Raw genomic sequence first — 23,320 nt, 5'->3', positions numbered from 1 at the left:
AAGCACCACACACACTCACTGACGGATATTCTAGATATGTAAGTAAGCCTCGATTACTACTTTTTCTTATTTGTAATTTAATGCATCTCAGTAATGAGAATGAAATTATCTGTTAATTTTTACATTAACTATCAGATAAACATGAAACCATAGAGACACTATTTTATAAACATGCAATACATTCATAAACTCAATATGTTCACTATAAATCACAAACACAAAAATCTTAATACAAGTTTTTATGTTTCCAAGCATATTTTCCCTCTTTTATTTTATATCAAAGTTCTCAGACAAGCTTCTCCTAGTTTTTAGAAAAGATTAAAATCACTATACTGAGTATTAAGGAAGTGGTTGAATTCAGGACAATTTCTACTGCCTTCTGATTGCTATGTTTTTATTTATTTTACTTTCTCTGCTTAATATCCATTACCTTAAGTAGGTAGAACCAAAGGACAAGGAACCAGTACCAGCTGCCTTACCTGTTTAAGAGCCTTTTTGGTGTGTTGCTGAAAGGAAGATACTAGCTTGCTTTGCACTGCTGTGTTAGTAAGGCTCGAATCTCGAGTGGAAGATGCTTCATCAGTTACCTGCTTTGCACAAACTAGAAACAGAGAGAGAATGATATTACTAATTTGAATTTCCTTTTTTTATATCCACTGTAATTAACTTGGAGCTTTTCTTCAATTGAAAATGGATACCTAAAATAAAGCAAAATAGCACAGTAAAAAGAAGAGTATCTAGACTGGAAAGAAGGGATCATTTAATAACTGTGTGGCCACAGTTACATTTAACCTCCCTAAGTCTCCATTTCCTTACCCACTAATTGATGATAATTTCTATGTCATAGGGTTATTGTAGAGATATAAAAAGGAGCATAACATCTGCCTCTAAAGTTGGGAGTCAGTAGCTATTATCCAAATCTGAATAAGGAGATTGATCAATGCATAGTATTTTGAAGAAACAACCTAAATTAATGAAGCTATTTTAAATCTATCAACCTCAGAGGTATCATGATTCTTCTATTTTTTAAATTAAATTTATTTGGGTTAATTTTTTTAATTAAATTTATTTAATGGTTAGTAAAATTACATAGGTTTCAAGTGTACAATTCTATAATATATCATCTATATCTCACATTGTGTGCTCACCACCCAAAGTCAGTTCTCCTTCCAACACCATATATTTGACCCCCTTTAATCTTTTCTACCATCCCCCTTCCTCCTTATCCTCTGGTAACCACTAAACTGTTGCCTGTGCCTATGAGTTTTTGTTTCTTTATTTGTTTGTCTCCCACGAAGACATACAAACAGCCAACAAATATATGAAAAAATGCTGAACTTCACTAGCTATTACGGAAATGCAAATCAAAACCTCAGTGAGATATATCACCTCACACCTGTTAGAATGGCTATTATCAACAAGACAACTAATATAACAAGTGTTGGAGAGGTTGTAGAGAAAAAGGAATCCTCATACACTGTTGGTGGGAATGTAAATTGGTACAACCGCTATGGAAAACAGTATGCAGGTTCCTCAAAAAATTAAGAACAGAGCTACCATATGACCCAGCAATCCCTCTCCTGGATATCTACCCCCCAAAAATCTGAAAACATTTATTTGTAAAGATATATGTATTCTGATGTTCGTTGCAGCATTATTTATGATTGCCAAAACATGGAAACAAAATGTCCTCCCATAAATGACTGCATAAAGAACTGTGGTATATATACACAATGGAATACTACTCTGCCATAAAAAATGATGAAATAGTGCCATTTACGACAACATGGGTGCCATTTGAGATTATTCTGCTAAGCGATATAAATCAGACAGAAAAAGTCAAGAACCATAAGACTTCATTCGTATGTGGGATATAAAACTAAAAGCAACAAATGATTTTTCTATTTACCAGCCCTTCTTCTATAGAATCTATGGCCGATTGGGGAATGTTCATCCTCTCCTATGGGCCAAGTCATATTGCATGGAGAAGAAAAAAAATGAAATTTGAGATGCTGGGTGTCAGTCAATTTAAGATAATTATTTTCAAGAAAATCGAGCCCTCTGCAGATTACAATATAATCTGGTCATTTGTACTAGAGGCAAGCTTTCCTGTTGCCTCTTCTACTGAAAACATTTCCTTAGAAAAGACACTGGTTTTTTAAAAAAACCCTGACTTATTGACATGGATAACTAAAAAGCCCACATTCACCTCCTGCTCTATGAAGCCTGAGGTAGAACTAGAACACTTCTTTCAGTCCTCCTCACATTCCACCTGGGAGATTAGCTTTAACCCTGGAGTGGCTTGGCAAAGCGCAGATATAGGCCGTTTTCTGTCACACCAGGGTAGGAGGTATTTGGAAAATCAAAGTGAAGAAGCACTATGATTCACGGCAGAATGGAGGCATATGCCAAAGGCAGGAAGCAAGTGGAAGTCAGATGGAAGACAGTAACTTGAGAATATATTGTAAAAGCTCAAAACATGACTTTTTAAGGGTACCAGGGTTAATACTGATCCAAGAAAATTTTCCCAGGAACAGTAACTAGGGAGGATTCTGACCTGAGGTTTGTTTGTTTGTTTGTTTTGTTTTTAAAAAGGTGGAGTAAAAATGTTTCTAGCCCAAAATGGAAGCATGTAGATGTGCACAGTGTTGAGAACACTCAATCTGCTCTAGAGAGACTCAAGCACATACTGCCGAAAAATGAAAATGTGGTTTGTGAAAGAGAATGTTGAGAAAAAAGAGTTAATCAAGTTTTGTTTTAATATGGAAAGTAATCAGCAAGCCAAAATGAACAAGTTTTGGAAGATAAAATAATTGTTGGTTATTAATGCCAGACACTTCACATCTGTGATCTCATTTCATCCTCAGAGCTTCCTTGCAAAATGGAAAGTTATCTCCATATTGGAGAGAGAAAACTAGAGTTCAGAAAGACTCAATGACTTACCCATGGTCACACAGCCAATGAAACATCAGAGCTGGGATCCAAAGCTAGGCCCATAATTTTCCACTTAAAATATTTGGCCTCAAAGCCAAGAACTGATGCAGAAAATTCAGTGTCTAAAGAAGTCTAATTTACTTGCATCATGTTGGCAGTACTGAAACAGGAAGGGCACAGGAAACAAGTCATGTAGCCCCTGACATGAAAAAATTGAGAATTGTGGATAAGAGTGATTGGCCCAGGAAACACTATGGTTGAAGTAGCAAAAGTATTTGCCCATGGATATGAGAGAAGTCCTTGAATTAATGATCAGGTGATTTTTTTTCTATTTGATACAATATGACATTTTCCCCTTAAAAACAGTCTAAATGTTCTAGTTAAGGAACATTTTATAACACTACTTGCATAAACCATGGCTCCTGGGCTTCTGTACTTGAAACGATGACTAGAGTAATTTGTAACACTTCGCCAAAGCTTACTTATCAAGAAATATTAGAAATAATCTTCAGTTTATAAAGATTTGTTGTATACTGATTATGGATGGCCTTTTCAATGTTTTGAAGTCTCTATGAAGTGTGACAAATTGGGGGTGTGTGTGTGTGACAGGAACGTGGCAGATGGAATATATGATCCCAATTGAAAAGACTTAAAACGGATGTGATGTAAGCCCAGCCAGAAGTAAAATGTGTGTCAGCAAATATGTTTCATTACTTTCACATTCTTAGAGTAGTATTTCTCCCTAGAAAAATAGAAACTTACTGGTTAAAAAGGATGACCAAATGCAGTACATGGATTTTAGGGAGTTTATGGATGATATAAGAATGCTGCTGCCTACTGGACGTATAAATGTATCAGTCTTCTTAGGTGTTTCAAAGGTTAACTTGAATACAGCATGATCAAAAAAAAAAAAAAAAAAGCAACCAAAAAACCCTACAACAAATGCTGAATCAGTGTATATGTAAATTAAAGCCTCATGTCCCTTATATTTTCTGTCACAATAAGCAGTATATAATCTGTGGTCCTTCCTGTGGATGATAAACATCTAATCTTACAACTTGCTCTATTTTTCTCTGACTTAGGAAACCATAGGCTATTGTGACATCTATATCTCAGTATCAGCATATACGCTGTGTAGTTTGGTTTAAATTCACTATTGCACTGTGTTAATAGTGTTTCACATATATTACACAGTGTTTCCAAAAGAAAGATTTTGTCAAATTTAGACAAATTTGCCTCCCGAACTTCAGATGGAGGGCAGGACAATAAAATTGAAACAGCGTCAAGAAATACTTCGAAGGTTTTCTCTCAAGATAATTCATTTTCCTTTAACCCAACTCTATTTTGCTTTATCTTACATTCCATCCTGGACCCAAGTGAAGCATTATGAGAATTCCTTTCCTACACAATCATTTTCCTCCCTGATCCCTCATTTTGGAATTTAGCCCTGGTTCTCTGGGTCAAATCATTTTCTCCTAGCTATTTCTCATAAAATAATTATAGACTCTGAAAGACAGTAAATGTAACAAAAATTAAAATCTGTGAGTGTTCCTTTGGGTTAAAAACATGTATTTTTTAGGGGGAAAAAAATCAAGAAATAAAACACAGGTGGGGCACAATGTAATGAATCCTTAGACTCCAAACAGTGTGTCTACTAGTGTGTGTGTGTGTGTGTGTGTGTGTGTGTGTGTGCGCGCACGCGCGCACATGTATTATGTGTGTATGGTGTATATGTGTATGGTATATGTGTGTGTGTGAATGTGTGTGGTATGTATGTGCAGATGTGTGTGTGGTATGTGTGTGTACGTGTGTGTGTGGTGTATGTGTGTGCGTATGTGCATGTGTGTGTGTGCGTGTGTGTGTATGCACGTGCCTTGACAATACAGACAACATAACATGGGCATATATGAGGCACCGTTCATTCTTTTGCCATGTATCTGATGAGGGTGGCTCAATCGAAAAACGCTAAGTAGTTGGATTGTGCAGGTTCAGGACGATTCATATTCTGACAAAACACATGTCTTCTACTTTATTTTTGTAGCTTTCTTAATAACAGATGTGATAAATAAATAATACAAGGCTTATTTTAAACAGTTGCCTGAATATTTATCTAAGGGACTGAGTTGGCCTCTGAAATACAAGCCAAACAAAATTAATGTTAAAGAAAGGACCAAGGGAAATCTCCTGTATGTGAAATTACAACTGAAGAATTAGGACAGATGCTTTATCCAATAAATATCAAACACTGACATGCAGCTTAGCAAGTGATATCTTCTTGGCACTCAGAACATAATGGGAGCTGTTTTTTTCTAATGGCACTGGCACCACCACAAAACGAATGCCAGGTTTTTATACCTTCAAACCCCACAAGACTGGTTACCCTTTTGTAGATGGACAAACTAAAGATGAGGGAAAACTTTTTCAAAGGTACAGAAATACTATTGCTGCCTACATTTTGTTTGCCTGCCCAAACTAGGCAAGCCAAAAACATAGTTAGAAGCTAATCTGCTACTTTTAAATTCAGACAGTAAATGGGATTCTCAGTATTTGCTACTTATCTACCAGCACGCTCGTTCACACTCAGATTCCTAAACTCCTCCTGCAAAATATTCTATTTAGGAGGCTTGGGAGCAAAGTGAGGTGAAGGATTATGGGTAATCATGAGATAGCCTGAATACTAGAGAAACTGGTGACTAAGTTCCAGCAAGGCTGCATTTCAGCCTATTTTCTCAGTCTCCAAATTGACCCTCTCTCTCCTCTTTTTCAGTCACCATTCAACTTGAAAATGTAACTGAACTGGAAAATATGAGTTAGAGCTCATATTTTTAACATCGAGTGCTAGAGAGAAGGTATGAGTAATACTCCCCCCCATCTAATTACTAATCCACTGACAGGTGTCCAAGAGGGCTTTGATCTTTAACCTGAGGCACAAAGAAGGGAGAAATCAGATTGCCCTCTTGACGGTCTCTGCTTTCAGTCTCACATCTTGGTTGCCTCCTGAAGTCCCACCCTCTTTGATCCAGCCAATCGAGACCCTGTGTTATTTCCTGAACACATATACTTGCTGTATTTGTTGCAATAGCTCTGATGGTCTCTCTTCCAAGTACTCCATCTCTCTGCCTAACAAACATCTTTTTAAAATTAAATCTATTGGGGTAACATTGGTTAATAACATTACATAAATTTCAGGTGTACAATTGTATAATACATTGGTATACTCTATTGTGTGCTCTACCCCCCAAAATCTAGACTCCTTCTATCACCTTGTATTTAATGCCCCTTTACCCACTGTGTTCTCCTCCCACCTCCCTTTCCCCTCTGGTAACCACCATTCTGTTGCCTGTATCTATGAGTTTGTTTTTTGTTGTTTTGTTTGTTCGTTTGTTGCTTTCTGTTTTATATCCCACACGAGTAAAATTACATGGTTCTTGTCCTTTTCCATCTGACTTATTTCACTTAGCATAACATTCTCAAGATCCATCCATATTGTTGCAAATGGCAGTTTCATCTTTTTATGGCTAATATTCCATTGCATGCATGTACCACTGCAGCTTTATTTACAATAGCCAAGACATGGAGATAATCTAAGTGTCCTTTGACTGATGACTGGACAAACTTCACCATAACAGACCAAACTCAAACAGCTTCCCCCAGAGCTTCCTGACTATCCCGGTCTCTGAGGTAGACTTACTCCTCCCCACCCATGTTTCCTTGGAACTTAGTGTATAGATGCACAACAGTCCCGGCAATATTAGTGCTTGTGTCCGCTTCACCAGCCACAGGATCAACAACTCAGGGACTTACATATATGCAAAGTGAGGCACCAAGAGTTTGATCTATAAATGCTTATTAAAACTGTCAAATTTGATTTTCACTAAATTTATTTAAAGTATTTTTAAAGTTAACTTTCATTTACTGTCTTGAATAAAAATTCATGGATGAGGAGATCAGCAAAGCACAGTGTTTTGTTATGGAAAAGCATATATTTAAAGGTGAATTTTTAAAAATCTGAAAACAGAAGTTTATTTTTTTAAAAGTTTAAATTATTCTAAAGTCAATTAGGGGAAAAAATTTTAAAGCATCATTGTTTGGAGGTTTTGCATAATGAAATAAAAATAAATATAATTTAAATGCCAAAATCAGACATCACAATGTTTACTTGAAATGGCAGGAGCTATGTGGGGACAGACTGCAAAATGGACCAGGATTTGGCATAATAATATAGTTGTTGCAACAAACATATTCCTTGGTATACGTCTCACTAAAGTACACAATAAGTAACAAGTTATCTGAGGTAATTGGTGTTCAAAGGTCTGATGAAGGCAGAGATGGGCACGCTTTGATCAATATCATTTCTATTAGCTCCCCCTCCAACTATTGCTTTCAATGTTCTGAACATTCAAACTAGATGCTCTCAAATCAAAGTGGTTATCTGTAGTAATGATCTTGACATATACCATAGGCTTAATAAAGTTTTTACAAATAAAAAATTTAAATCTAAGACCACACAGTGTATCAGGCATTGTGTGGTATAATGTTAGAATTCAACCACATTTTTACAAGAGGGCTTGGTCTTAAAAGTAGTTTGTGTGTGTGTGTGTGTATGTGTGTGTGTTTAATTAACCATTCATTCACTTGCAAAATTTTTATTGAGTACTTTCATGCCAATCCCTGTATAAAGTGCAGGGAGAAAAACAGTGAGTAAGACCCAGGCCTGACTTTGAGACTTTATTTTTGTTAAACATGTTTTTCAAAGAACAATGGCATAGAATTATTAAATCTACCTGAGAAAACCCAAGTCTACAAATATCTAGTGGTGATAACTATAATTTGTTTTGAAAGATCAATAAGCAGATAATTCAAAAGTATTCTAGATGGCAAATTAAAAAAAAAAAAGCTTATGTTTGGATTGTAGTATGTTTTATGTATCATATTTACATTTGAAATTGTGTATATCAGATATTCTGGATATATACAGCAACAAAACACATGCCAAAAACCCACACAGGCAAACCCATCTGACCCCCAACTAAATCTTTCCTGAACTTCATTTCTTTCAGAGAAAAAAAATACTTCCTTAATCCTTTTTTGATCCAGACTAAGCAGAACTGCCCTCTCTCAAAGCATTACAAGATAGATATAGGTGTTTGGATTTAAACAATTTCCCTTGTTGCATTGAAAGAAAACATTCAAAGGGTATGAGATGGCAGGAGAGGCCAGCAATTTAGAAGAGCAATAATAGCAATAAAATAATGGAAATAGCAATTTTCCTCTAAGAAACTTTCAAGGGAGAAAAGCATCTGAACATTGAAACTTGATAATATTTGAAACAATATAATCTATGAATAAAATATACCTAATAAAACTGAAATTTTACTGTATTTTATAGACTGCTTCATTAGCTAAAGCTAATGAATAAAGCACTCACCTTATCACCAGAGCAATTTAGTTATACTAACATCTCTGGATAACCATAAAAACATCCCTTTAAACCCAGATAAGAAAAGAGAAACACAAACCAGAAATAAAAGTAGTTAATGGTAAAAACATATCCGAAAGGTACCAGCTTTTAGCCACCTGATTAACCCTTTCTTCCCTCTCTCAGAATTATGGACAGTAATAATACAATAAGCTGCTTATGCGGGGAAAAAATGAGAAGCTATTTCTTTTATACTGCACAACACCTGCGATGTTCTACGGGGAATCAGGTTCCTGAAACATCTACACTTACAAAAGGAAACAGACAAAAACAGGGAAGAAGAGTATCGTTCAAAGTTGGTACAGGTCAATGGTAAGTGCTTCACTCGTGGGCATCGCTACTAATTACTCTATACTTCCACACAGAAAAGGTAACGCCAGTGTAAAATAAAGGAGAGTTAGATAAGGTATTCAGCTTGCTAACTGTTTGAGAAATGATTATACACCATCACTTTAGAGAAAAAAGAGAGAATGGATTATCTGGTATCAATTTAAAAAGCAGTTTATTTTTTAAAGAGCATGGGTACTTTGTTGCTATCTATTAATCACAAACCACACACATCAAGCAGAAATTTGGCTAGTTAAAATGAGCAATTGTGAAATACCTCTAATTTTGATTTTATTTGAGAAGGAGTTTGTTTTTACTATGAGATCATACTCTTTCCAATCTTTATCTCCATATTATGAAATATTTCTCTCATAGCATAGAAAATGAGGGGGAAAGTACACTTAAATGGGCTAATTTAATTATCTACTTAAAAGTAAAACTTTCTTTCGCTTCATGGCTCTGAACTGTTAACATTGACCCAAATCCATTTATACAAGAACAAGGTTCATAGTTCAAGGGGAAACGTGTAGGAAAAAGAAGTTCCTGATTGAGGTGGTGGGGGTGAGGAAGGAAAGCAGTATCGGTAAGTCACGTGTGAAAGCGCGGGGCTAGGTCATTTGGAGAAGGTGAGATGAAGGGGGTGGCATCTACATGATGGCCAAATGTTCTCCATCATCAAGGGGCAAAAAACAATTAAAAGCACAAAAGATCTCAGCATAAGGAAAACGTTCTTGACTATAAGGTTAACAAACACACAGAAAGACAAATATAAAGGGACTGTGAGATTCCTATCCCTCTGGACATTGACTGTTAGAATAATGTCTATTGAATAAACTGGCTTAAGTAGAATGCTGGCAGGAGAGAGGATATAGGCCCACATGAACTCATGAAGTCTCTCATACTTCTCATGAACTGGGAAAGCTGTGGGCTGGGATGAAAGAAGGGAGAATGAGAAAGAGTGGGCAGAGGAAGTTTTATATCCTGCCAATAGTCCTTTCTAACTTGAACAGTATTCTCTTCCCTCTGTCTTTTCTTTCATGTGTAACTAAAACAACATAATTTTCACAGACTGAAGTTTCTCTAGGCCACCAATGTAGAACAGGTGCCTGTGTGAGCTATCAGAGCTGTTAATGAAAATGCAGATGTTGGATAAAAGACCTATTAGTTTAACCTCGGAAAATCAGGGAACCTGGTACAGTGACGAAAAGAATTACCTTCTCTCACCTACCAGACTCTTAGGAATGGCTGTCAGTTGGAAATTAATTGTGAACACACGAAGACACACAGGACATCCTTCGTAAAATAACACTGGAAGCAGTCACAGGCAAGCTACTGAAAAACTTCCGGCACAAGACCAATAACACCGCATTGAATGAGACACCGAGCAGGTAGGCAACAGCTTTAAAAGTTACTCAAAAACACTCCCTTCACACCCCCACAGTTCCCTCCTTTTCCTTTCCTCTACCCTTGTATAAAATCTCCACTGATAAACTGTCAGTGGTACTCCCTGAAGGCACCTAGCCCTTCATTAGTACACATCTCACTTCCTCCAGGAAGCTCCTCATCTGTGTGTAATTGATGTCTCAACAGAGAGCCTATCCACACACTTCAGGCCATCTTAAAGCACTTTTCACTTTTGAAAAAAGACCCCTCAAAGTGTGGCCTCAGAGCCAATGAAAACAAAGAGTGAGCTGAATAACGTTTCATTAAGTTAACACAACTCTGCCAAGAATCATACAATCAGAAACCCACTTATAAAACTGGCCATGAAGAATAATGAAAAAGGGCCATACAAAATTCTTCAACTGTTGGAATCATTATTTACCCTGGGATCTAAGGACTAAAACATAGGATATATGTTCTCTATAATTTTTTTCCCCTAAATAGAGACTTAAAATACTAATTCCCCCGCTAGATTGCTGCCCCCTCCCTGAAAGCCATTAGGGTTAATGACAAGCAGAACCTTTTTTGATCTCTGGATGAAAATTGTACATTCTCCAATTTCCTCATTTTACAAAAAATCAAATATGACGGTTGCTTTTGATTTTAAACATGAAATATATTACGACCACAAAGAGAAGCTCATTTTCTTGTTAATAATAATTTATAAATAGAAGGTGAAGACGCTGAAGACTATATACTGATGGTATCATTTTACATAAAATATGTATGGGTCTGCAGCCAGCAATACGCTGTAAGTCAATTTAATATGTGTGAGCAAACTTGTGATATACCAATGTATTATGTTCAGAAAACAACTCAGACACAAACATACCCATAAATCTCTGACTAAAATAGCCCATAAAATTCAAAGTATTTTCTTTGGCTGACATAGATCTATACTTACATTGGCATAAATGGTCATGGGTTGTCAACAAAAATATATCAAGTGATTCACCTAAATCACTCTTCGATCTCCAGAGCTAAGCTTGTAAAATTTGAAGAGTTTACTTTCTCGAGTCTATAAGTCTAATTCTTATTAACTTGAGAAACTGTTTAGGAGTCAGAGAAACATAACACATAACTATAGTTTTGTGTCTTGTAAATTCTATAATCAATAATATACCACTTTTCCCACATTGTAAAAATTTTCAACAAAACTATAAAACAAAATACCTTGGCAAAGCAACTCCCCTTTAAAAAGAATCTGTATTGCTGGCCAGTTGACTGTGAGAAGAGGACGAAAGCATTACTATTATCTTAACTCCACCTAAGGACTCGAGTGTTACTGACTGGAATCAAGCTGCTAAGATTTCTTTCTTGTTATCAGTTTTTATAAAGTGCTTTTTTTTTCAAATATTTCTCTGGGTACCCCCTTTAATGGTGCAGCAAATGTCAATTCATTTTTGTTAATCTGAAATAACTCTACGGTAGCAGAGGGCTTAATCTTTGGATTGCCACCGTGTATCTTACCGATTGATAGTTCTTAGTATTCAGCTCAATACCTATCTTTCATTCCAAAGGAGGAATGAAAGGAATGAAAGAGCAGTGGAATAAAGATAAAAAAAAAAAAAAAAACAGATGGTGGCACCCTCGTCCTCTCGCCCTGCCCTTTCTCCCATGTCCATGCATTCCCACACATGCCCTACCTTCTTTCTCTGACTATATTTTCAAAGTATATTTGCACAGCTGTAAGAAGTGTGGAAATTATATCCATACTAACTTCTGGTTCAAATATATATTAGAAACAGAGTAATAAGCAAGGACATTACCTAAACCAGTTCAGTTTCATGGAATTTATTGTCAATTTGTAAGAAATCCTATGGTATCCCTCTTCTTCATTTGGATAAGCCAGGGTTTCCTTTTTGTCAAATTCTCAAGTTTATCATCAGAGCAGATTTGGACAAATGTTGGAAAGTAAAATGGTGTCAATGACTCCTGGCTATGTAGTAGTGTTCCCAGTGGTTTGGGCAGAGTGTCACAGGGGTTAGAGCCTGACTTTCGGTGTCACTCACTCCTACCTGGGCTTGCCACTTGGATGAGACATTTAACCTCTCTGTTTCCTCACTGGTAAAAAAAATAAAATAAAAATAACAAAGCATTTGAGTGACTACCTCACAACAATGTTGTAGGATATAAATGACATACATGTAAAGAGCTTACAGAGGCTGGTCATTATAAGCCCTCGATCTATTTTCAATATCTAGGTTTGAAAATGTATCCTAAAGTTGGGTTAATGGGCTATACACATATAAGTATATGGTATTTATGTAGCTAGGAAATATACTTGTCCTAAAAGAAGCAGTTGTGGTTTGCAGTAAGATGCAAGAGTGGGCAAATCAAGAAATACTCAAGGAAATAAGCTACTTACTATTCTCTCAATGATTCCCCAAAGCAATTTCCCTAATGCAATTTCAGAGAGGCCAGAAAATCTAGTTTTAGTCACATTAGCTGGAGATGTATAATTTTGTGAACTACCTATTCACATTTCCAATTAGGGGAGTTTGCTTCTATCTGCTTTGGTTTAATTATTGGCTAGGTGTTCTCCCCCTCTCCCCCCGACCCCTTCCTAGCCACAAAAACCCTCCTACTGTTTCCTCTGAAGTTCAGGATTAGTCATTAGCAAAATCTTCTATAACCTCCATCTTTTCTCTGAACACTATCTTCACATCTTGATCCACAAAACCTGGCTCTCTCCTATGGACACTTCTTCCCCTGGACACTTCTCAGGTAGTAGCCCTTTTCTTTTTCATTCATCTTGGCCCACTGGGGCTGGAAATGGGATAGGTGACTTCTATTCTCCCTCCCTGCTTCGTAGATGCCTCCAGCATTGTATCGCATGTTGTCAGACTACAGTATTAACTACTCTTCCTTACCATACTTATCTACCAATTCCTGGGGTACTCCCCTCATTTTATGAAGATTTTAGCTCCTAAATGCATACCCTTTCAATGCTAGTGTTATAAAAATTGTGTGTTTCAATATCCACACAGATGATTCTCTAATATTTTATGTCAGGGCCACCAGCCTTTACAACATCTTTGTGCAAATGAGAAAAGGCAGCATTTCCTCCCAGTACACCCCGTTTCATCCCATGCCACTAAACTGGGGGACAAATGGAGGGCTGCTGAATTTCAGCCACTGATGATGGCCCCGAGCCAGGCCGCTCTGAAGAGTGCACACACGGCCCAACCATTTGCAACAGTCTTAAACCTAGCTGCCTTCTTTCCTTTCGTTTTAGATGTGCACTCCATAATATTACCCTAAACTCAATTTCGTGTATTCCACTCTCACATTCACCTGCTGTTCTAATTTATATTCTCTACAATACCAAATCAACAATCCCTCCACCCCAAGGGGACCTCCTCTTTCACCTCACACAATCATATCTTCACCCACCTCCACAACCAGCTTAAATTCCATAGAGATTGATCTTAACTCTATTTCATGCACCCGCAACTCCCTTGTCCCTGGGTCACTTATCAGTCCCACCTGGCAAAACCCCAACTCTGGTCAAATGTAGCTCTCTATCTAACTGTGCACTTTCACAGTGGTCACGAACGTGACTGGAGAAAAATATACAACCATGCTGACTGGTCTCATGTTAAACTCAGGATTAGCAACTTGAAGAGTGTGCTTAATGCTGTCAGACTCTAAACATTTTATATCTTCTCCTTAAATCTACAAAACTAACTTTTCTAACCTCTCCCTCAGCTGATGAAAGTATTTCTTATTTCACTGAGGAAAAAAATGAAGCAACAAGAAACAAACTTCCATAAGCCCCTCCCACATATATTCATCTACCTTTATTTTTACCTCAACACCCTCACTTTTCCTGCTGCTTCCGTACAGCACCTCTCCATACTACTAAATAAGGCCAATCTCTTCATCTGTTTAAAAAAGATCCCATTTCCTCTCATCTAATTAATCACATGGCAACAGGACACCCTCCTCCTTATCAAATTCTCCGCCTCAGCTGGATTTTCCCAACAGTATACAATTATTTTAACATTTATCTCTCATATTAAAAAAACAAAACCAAAAAAACAACAAAAAAAAAACCTTTCTCTTCTATCCATTTTCCCATTTAACTCTTTCCCTTTACCTAAAAAATCCTTGAAAGAATTGTCTACACTTGGGGTCTCCAATTTCTGTTCTCCCATTCTCTTGAACACACTCTATTCAGGCTATGGTCTCACCATTCAACAAAAATTGTCCTTGTCAAGTTCATCAATAATTTCACAAAACTAAATCCAATAGTTATTTCTTAGTCTTCATTATAGTTGATGTATCAAAAACATTTGTTTCCCCAGAAACACCTTCTTCGCTGGGTTTCCAGAACAGACAACATGTTCTTCTATTTATCCTCAGTCTCATTTGCTCTTTCCAATTTCTTAAAATTCAAGTACAGCCTTTGGGCCTTTTCTCTTTTCTATTTACCTTCAGTTCCTTGATGATCTCATCCAATTTCTCGTCTGTAAATATCACCTATAAACTGACCACTTTCAAGTGCATATCTCCAGCAAGATTGATCCCATGAATTTAAGGCAGATAAGTCCAATTATTTAACATATACACCTGGATGCTGAAAATGAATCTCATACTTAATAGGTCCAGAACTAAGCTCCTGATCAACAACCCCCTGCCCCAAACTGATTCTCTTGCAGATTAGCCATCTAAGTTAAAGACAATGCTATTTTCCTATTTGCTCTCACTCAAATTTTGGAGTCATCATTTGGTCTTTATTTCATAACCACATTAATTTCAGCAACTCTTCTTGTGTCTACCTTCATATATATCCAGAATCCAATCACTTATCATCACATCCACTGCTACCTGTTTTATTCAAACCACCATCACACCTCTTATCTATATTATGGCAATAACTTTCTAATCAGTCTCCCTGTTTTTGTCCTTATTCCCCTATGTGTCTGTCTACATCTATGTCTATGTCTGCATCTGTATCTATATATTTTGTACTTAGTGATCCTGCTAAAATTTAAGTGAGATCATTGTCTCTTTAGCTCAAAACCCAACAATAGTTTAACATCTCACTCAAAACAAAAGCCAACATCAAGGCACTATTACAATCTGGCCCTATAACTTCTGACTTCAGTATCTTACCATTTTCTCCCCTTGTTCACTCTGGCCTCCAAGAACTCTGGCCTCTTGATGTTTCCGGAACATTCTAGGCACTCTCCTTCTTCCAGGCCTTTGTAATTGCTGCTGCTTCTACCTAAAACTGTCTCCTATTAAATACCTGCTCCTTCACTCTCGTCAGGTCTTTTCTCAAATGTACCTCTCTCTCCCTACTCTTATTTCCTTATTTAAATTATTTTGCCCCATATTACTTGCCAGTACTGAATAAGCTATAAATTGTACATAGTTGTTTGATTATTGTCTGTCCCTCTATCAACATAAGATCAATGAGAGATCGCTTTCTGTTCTTCTTTTTCACTGATGTAACTGCAATGTGGAGGACAGTACTTGGCACACAGTAGAAGCTCCGTATATACTTAGACAGCATGCAAGTGTGCATTCAAGCAGACAGTACAACTACAGGAATGACTCAATAAGATTCCCCTTCATCCTACTGAAGGAAAAGAGTTTGCCCCATTCACCAGCCCTTCCAGAGAGCCAGAAATTGCCATGCATCTCAGCCTCATTCTCTCTTGAACCACGAGGCCCTGCCAAAGTTCACAGTACAATCACACTGGTGGGGGGTTGAGTTTTCAAAAGGTATAAGAATAGGGACATCAAATTCAATGAAAGTTGATTAAAAAAAAGTCTACAAGGCTTACTTACTTCAGCCATTTTACTCGGACAAGAATCTGTGTTTCCGACATTAAGGCACAAACTCTCCTGCAGATCAGTTAGGCTCTGAAGCAGAATCAGTCTCAGGGGAAATATCAGAAAGCACACCAACTTAAAGGGCAGGAGTGTCCAGTCAGTATACAAAGGAACTCCTTGGCCGGTAATAAAATGAATGGTTTTGGGCTATTAAGGAAATGCGATGTTTCTGTAAGGATCCTTTAAGATTTGTTTCTTTAAAGATAAGTTACTGATTTCTATAAGTCTATCGACAGAGACTTTAATGACACAGTTTTCCTACAAAATCATGATCTGGGTCTACATTTGGGACCAGTGGGTATGGAGGAAACAAAGAAGTAAAGCAGCTCTTATGGAAAAACAGTTTGCCAACACTGCAGTATAGGAATTACGTACACCAACAGAACCATAATGCAAATATCTAGAGAAAGATAAAAATGAATTAACATGGATAGAATTCAGAGGTGGAAAATGCCCCTAGAATTCATGAAGCGTTTGCAAAAGTGATTCACAAGAATGTAATTTATTTGGCTCTTGTTTTCACTGTAAGGAATGTTAACACTAACCTTAATTTACTATGGACAAACCTAGGAACAAAGCTATTATTAAACTACTGTGACCACAGAAAATATCAGTATAATCAGACATAAAACATTAGCATTTTCAGGCCTCACATAATAATAAAACACTAGATACCCCAGTAACCTTCTCACCTTGCAGGAGAAATATACTGATAACATTCAAGAATATTACCCAGAGAAATCCACACTGTTAAAAAACAAAATTAAAAAAAGCAAAGGACTGTGTACTTTTTTTAGGGTGCTAATCTTATGAATCAAATTGTTTAATGATAAATCTAAATAGGTGGTAAAAACTTAGAAGAAAATTGCATCTATAATAGTAGGGAATTCAATTAATGAATTATTGGAATTCTGTATAATTTTTAAGAAAACAGGGTTTATGTTTGAAACCCATCACACTTACCTCCATTTCCTTCCCCACTGGCATTGGCCTCCGCCATTTCTGTGCCATCCATTCAGACTCACAGTCTAATTCCAATGTCCCATCAGCTGCGCATGACGACTCCTCTTTCTGTATTATTTTTAAAATGATGATTTATGGAGATGTATTAGCACTGAAAACATTCAAAATATTTTCAGAGTCCTAAAGTATTATCACAGTTATGACAGTAATTTGATTTACTTTTAATGTAAACTCCTTCCTTGAAAAAAAACACAAAACTGGGAAAAGTACGTTATCATAGCTGATTTTTTGGATAACCTTTTAAAATCTATACAAAAATAAACTTTCCTTTTGACATATGTTGTTGTTTTTTTCAATTCTACATCCATCCTTACGTTAGGAAATGGTTAACAACTCAGAATTTTTATCGGTAAACACCCAAATAGCTACAAAAAGCAAATGAACTAAATTTAAGTCCTTTTCATTAACCTGTGTTATTTTCAGAAACACACACAGTGACAAGAAGCCTGATGCGCAGTAGTTGAAAAAGAACTTTTGCTTCTTTGCCAGGTATAACTTTTAGCATTAAACAAACAAACAAAACACTTCGCGTGGGAAATTAATGACCTTTAAAAGTAATCAGTCATTTATTAAAGGAGTGACTTCTTTTTAATTTATAAGAAAGAATACACTGATTTAGTTGTTCCAAGCTAAAAAACCATTTGTAGAATATCAGCTTTTATCCTCTGAAATGGTGCGTCTTAGATGGCATTTCCCATTCTAGATGGGAATTGCACTAAAATAATTAAGACGCAGTTATCCGAAGCTTTTAATTTCTCTATTTTTCTCACAGAATATGCATTGTAAGTAAAACTTCCTGAAGATCACAGTTTTAAAACTAATAACATTTAAATCAGTAAGTTTTCAAGATGAATGGATAAAGTTCTTATTTTTATGAAAGACAGAAAGGCATACAGGTGTGAAGCTGTCTATCAACCAATGGTCATTAAGTCAAATAGTTTGTGGCAACTGTGATCATGTTAAGCTCTTGGCTGATGAGCCATGGCACTCCTCCATGTAAATTTTTAAGAATCAAGAATTTTAAGAAAGCCACAACTATTTTCCATTACCATATGTTAGAGTGAAACCACAGATATGTTTTCTTTCCTTAAAGAAAAATGTCATTGTTTATTCTTAATATGAAATCATTTTTAAGACATCTGAAAACATTTAAAAGGCATAGGGCTCATTCTTCTACCCTTCACCCAAATCTAGTTTTGTTTACCTTCACGTGTCGGCAAAAAAAAAAAAAAAAAAAAAAAAGCATGATACATAGTAATAACAGACACAATATGTAGAACAATCCAACTTACTTTGAGAGCATAGAGGCCTGACTTCCCAGGGATTTGAAGAATGTTCCATCCCCTATTCGAGTGTTAGTGTGAAGCATTGCATTCAGACAGGCTAATGGAGAAGTTCCACTAGAAAATAAAAGTGTACAAAATGAAGCAGTCTGAGATGCAGTTTCTGTGGCAAAACTGTTCTCCCAGTCTCTTAAAAAAAAAAAAAAAAAAAAAGAAAAAAAAAAAGACCCTCACATACCTTTTAAAAATATCCTCCCAACCCTGAAAACATCTACATTACAATAACAGGCCAGTGTAGTTTCGCCAAAGTTAATCAGATGCATCTGTATTATAGGCTTCAGGCAAAAAGTCTCCTGAATTGAAATTATGCTTTTATTCATAAAGCACCAACACTATATTTCAAAGAAACCAAAGCCAAAACGCTTATGTGATGTTATTTTACAAATAATACCATGAAGCCTCAGTAGTTAAATATTACAGACAACTTGATGGTTGCACTTGAATGATCAAATAAACCAAGTTCAAGGACAGCTCCATCCTATAGGTTGAAAAGCAACAAAAGAATAATAAGAAACCAGGGAAGAACTGATTTGAAATTATAAGCATTTAAGTTACTCATGGGACTGCATTTCTCACAAGGCCAAATAAAAATTTGTATCTGTGTTTATATCTCTGATACAGCTTCAGCAATGACATCCTTTTCTCAGATTTGTCAAATAAAGAAATATGTGTTTGGGAATTCTGCCCAGCTAATAATTATGTTCTGCAGCGAAAATGCAAGTGACTAAATTATGAAATCAACAGATTCTTTTAAAAGAAATCAAACAGCATTAAACTAGTGATTAAAAATATCAAAGCACATATGTACAAACATTATTGAAATGTACTCCTACACAAAGAAAGATGTTTATGAAATGTATGGCCTATATGTATTTCCTGGGGTAGACTTTAGAGCTTTTTTTGTGTTTTGCTTGCAGACTTCTATCTTTACAAACTAGAATTTAGAGGTAGAATTATCACTTTCATTTACTTATGTTTCTACATATATTTTACGTCTTAATATGCTGAAAGATCAATATTTGGTTGAGCCGATATTGATTAGAATCCCTATTCCACCCCCATTAGCCTCTTAGGGGTTCTGGATATTTAATCCAAAATATTCTGGGACAAGAGGACCCTTTAAGATATTAAAATTTTAAGTTTGACTTTCTGTAATAGAAATATAATTTTATGTACTAAATTCAAAGTTTTCTAAAAACCAAGATTATCAAATCTCTGACTTAATATGAAAACTCACCAGGAAAATGAAAAAGCCAAATTGCTGAGTTGCACAACACACTTAATAGCAAGTCAGCATATATACACATCATGGTCATAAAGGTTTATAAGTATTATAATCATAAGAGCACTCTTTATTATTTTAGAAAGCAACTCTCTGTGCCAACACGTCAATATGATTACACTGGGTTTGACAGGAGCAAGAGACCTAATATAAATTTGGTCATAGAACATGCAGTTATAACACTAAAGTACACATGGTTATACTGCTGTGTGTTTATGTAATATATTTCCTCATGAAAGTTACAAGCTTACAGCCTCATTTCATTATTTTTCCTCACAAAAGATTTTTTGCTCATGTTTAAAGTGGGCCAGACATACCTTACAAAGTATAATATATTCATCTCTCCAGAAATATCTGTCCACGAATAAATTCCAGATAAATAATGCTACACATGGTATACTGAACACTACAAAATATGTATTTTTTTATCATTCTTTTCTTCGGGCAAAAGCACAGACAATTTGAAGCTAGGAATTATTATGCCAGATTTGTAGAGTTTTAATTTAGTGAAACTGTCAGAAACACAGACATTCTGTAGGGACTTGGCAAGATGATGTTAACACTACAAGTAAAATAGAATCCAGTATATAAAAATGTAACAATGTAGACTTTAAAAAATATAACTTAATGAAATTGTCCACCTAACATCAAACATTCACACATATTCTTCCTTTTTATTACTAAGGTACAAATATACACACTTCTAAGAACTCAGAATAATACAATTTAAAACAGCTAAGAAATATTGAACAAATATATTTACATCACACAATTTACATTTTTTTCTAAGGTACAGTAAATGAAAGATAATTGAAGGTAAATTGACTAATAAATAGAAATTTAATGCTGTGCTTGCTGCAAATATAACTGATAAGCACCCAGTTTCAGATAAAAGCTTTGTTGAGCATGACTATATTATTTATACTGTTTATTAAATCAATAAACTGAAGGTTCACTCTAAAAATATGTAATTCACAATCACATGACAATATATCTCCAAAAGTCTTGATCACTGCTGTAATATTCCCAAATCTTTCCCAAAACAAACATGAAATTTGTTTTATTTCAAAAGTATACATATTTGCATTTTAGAAGAATGACAAAATATTTTGCAATCAAATGCAGGTTTACAACTCAAATCACTGGCTTATTAGTCACTTAGTCTTAAGCATATCACTAGCAATTCTGTACAGAAAAAAATAGATATGATCCATTTTATTTAAAAACAATAAAACATTAGCATCAAAAGAGTTAAGTACTTATTACAAGGTAACTGTTTCATAGAATGCAGAATATACATAGGAAATTATATTTTAAAAATCTTTCAGAACTTATTGCTGCTGTTCTCATAATTCCATAAAGTCTAGAAAATTTGGACTGTTCCTGAAGAAATTAATATCTTAACGGCTATAGAACAGGAATAAGTAAAAGTATTATTTGTATTCTTCTATGATTTTTACCTTCAGAATAAAACAGAACTAGCAAGCATACCTTGGCCTACTTTAAGATATATATATACACACATACATAAATATATACATATATTTTTTCTTTTAGCAAGTAAAATGTATACATATATATCTCACAACGATTTAATGTGGGTACTAAAGAAGATAAGACAAATATGTGTTAAAAGTATATATTCTTAGACAGCATGAACAGTTTCTATGTAACATTTCTTATTTTTAATTAATTAAAATTTTTTCAATTCACTTAATGTAAAGTTAATCACCTGTTAGAATTTAAAAGTTAAAAATTCTGTAATAGAATATGTGCATGTGTATACGTGTATATATAATCATAAAACACATCAATAATTTAACCAAAAAAAATCTCTGAAATTTCAAGTTACTTACTTTCTAAAAAGATGAATTTGACGAATCATGATATTCCGATTTATAAAAGAAAAACAAAAAAGAGAGAAGAAAAGGAGTTAGTTTTCCAACTTAAAATGCAATCTGCATCTTACCATTATTTCAATAATAGGGCAATGTACAAAAACACACCAAACTCTCAGATTTGGCTGCCATTGGGGAGGGAAAAAATACTGAGGGACTAGGGTAAAAGGTAGCTTCTACTCTCTTTTCTAAAACTTTTATAATGTTTTCATTTTGTCTACGAGGCACATGTATTTCCATATTAGGAATATAATTAGAATAAATAAACAGGACAATATTTGTCCCCAATTCTTTCATTTTTACCATTCCCTATAATAGGGTCTTTCCTGTACACCTGCCAAGGTAGATATACAGCTTATTCTACTTGTTTGTTTTTACTGTAGTGTTATGGAACCCTTCTGGTTTGTTTTCATTTCCCACAACCCCTGAAGCAGAACAGGGGTGGAATTTGGAGGCAGGGGAGCAGGCATAATTTAAACTGTCTAGACATCAAAGAACCCCCAGAGATGCTTTGCAGAGCCCTGATGCTGTGTGAAATACAGAAAAAACATTGCTTTATCACATCAAATTGATGACAGAACACATAAAATTTTACTAATAGAGCACATTTAATGAAGGGAATGGATGGAATGTTTTAATAATTTTAAAAATCAGGAAGAATACCTGGTGAATTGCAATTGGAAAAATATCTGTAGATACGACAAAGAAAATATCATAATTGTGGTCTTTCCTTCCCTTCATACATAGAATAATAATGCTTTACAAGATAATAGTTAAGGTAAATTCAAACCTTAAACACTTTATTTTATTAGGTATCTCAATAAAAATATCAGCTAAAAGCTATTTCCTGAAAACATTTTTAAATCTCATTTTTCAAATATGGGAGCATTAAAAAAATTAATCCTGAACAACATAGGTCTAAAATTTCAACAAATTCACGAAATGTATTAAGAATTATTAGACAGTTATTGTGGCTAAATGCTACTAATATAAATTAATAGAATAATCATGTGTTCACTCTCCTTTCAAAAAATTAACAATATATCCTTTCAATATTTCCAGTGTTGATAGCTTAGAGAAAACATCTTAATTATAAAGGATATATTTTAAGAGGAAATTATGTGGGTCCCAGGGGTGCAGGTAATGTTTATTCAGTTTTTGATACAGATGTGTTCACTATGTATGAGTAAAACTAAATTATTTACTTAGAATTTGTATATTTAACGCTATGCTACACACACAAAAACAATTAATGTTAAAAAATGAATAATGCACCCCTGGATTTATCTATTTATTCACATATTTAATAAGCATGTCATTGCTAGTGGAGAAACTAATCTATTTCTACCAATGAGTGTGATGACTCCTAAACAGATATAGGGACACTACATGCACATCAGTTGATAAATCAATAACCTAGATGATTAAAAACTACCCTAGAAAGTCAAGGCCAAACTAACTTCTTACTTTTGAGAGACATTACTGCTAGTCTGGAACTCCTAAAATGACTGAAAACAAAACTTAAAAGCTTGAGTCCTTTACACATGTTATCTGAATAATCCTAGCACATCAAATGTTAGCCAAAAAATGACCTACAGCAACCCTGAAACTTGATTTTGAACACAAGAACAGTGTTCCAAACTTCACAGTCCCCCTAAAAAAGATCACTAATGAGCACTGACATATGAGAAATAACAAAGATTAGAGTTTAAAAACATATAAAAGTAGATAGGAATAACCAATT

General features: G+C 35.2%; 1 protein-coding gene across 1 annotated transcript in view; it reads right to left on the bottom strand.

Annotated features, from left to right (window-relative positions):
• The window catches only part of ASXL3 (ASXL transcriptional regulator 3), a 168,107-nt gene that overhangs the window by 84,253 nt on the left and 60,534 nt on the right, over positions 1 to 23,320 (bottom strand). The window contains 5 exon segments of the mRNA XM_033135636.1: positions 480 to 601; positions 16,994 to 17,044; positions 17,047 to 17,101; positions 18,346 to 18,377; positions 18,380 to 18,453. Coding sequence (XP_032991527.1) covers positions 480 to 601; positions 16,994 to 17,044; positions 17,047 to 17,101; positions 18,346 to 18,377; positions 18,380 to 18,453 — 334 coding nt within the window.

Source organism: Rhinolophus ferrumequinum, chromosome 19 (assembly GCF_004115265.2).
Source record: "Rhinolophus ferrumequinum isolate MPI-CBG mRhiFer1 chromosome 19, mRhiFer1_v1.p, whole genome shotgun sequence".
Taxonomy (NCBI): domain Eukaryota; kingdom Metazoa; phylum Chordata; class Mammalia; order Chiroptera; family Rhinolophidae; genus Rhinolophus; species Rhinolophus ferrumequinum.
The sequence above is the reverse complement of the archived record's forward strand: the minus strand, read 5'-3'. Positions and strand labels throughout refer to the sequence as shown.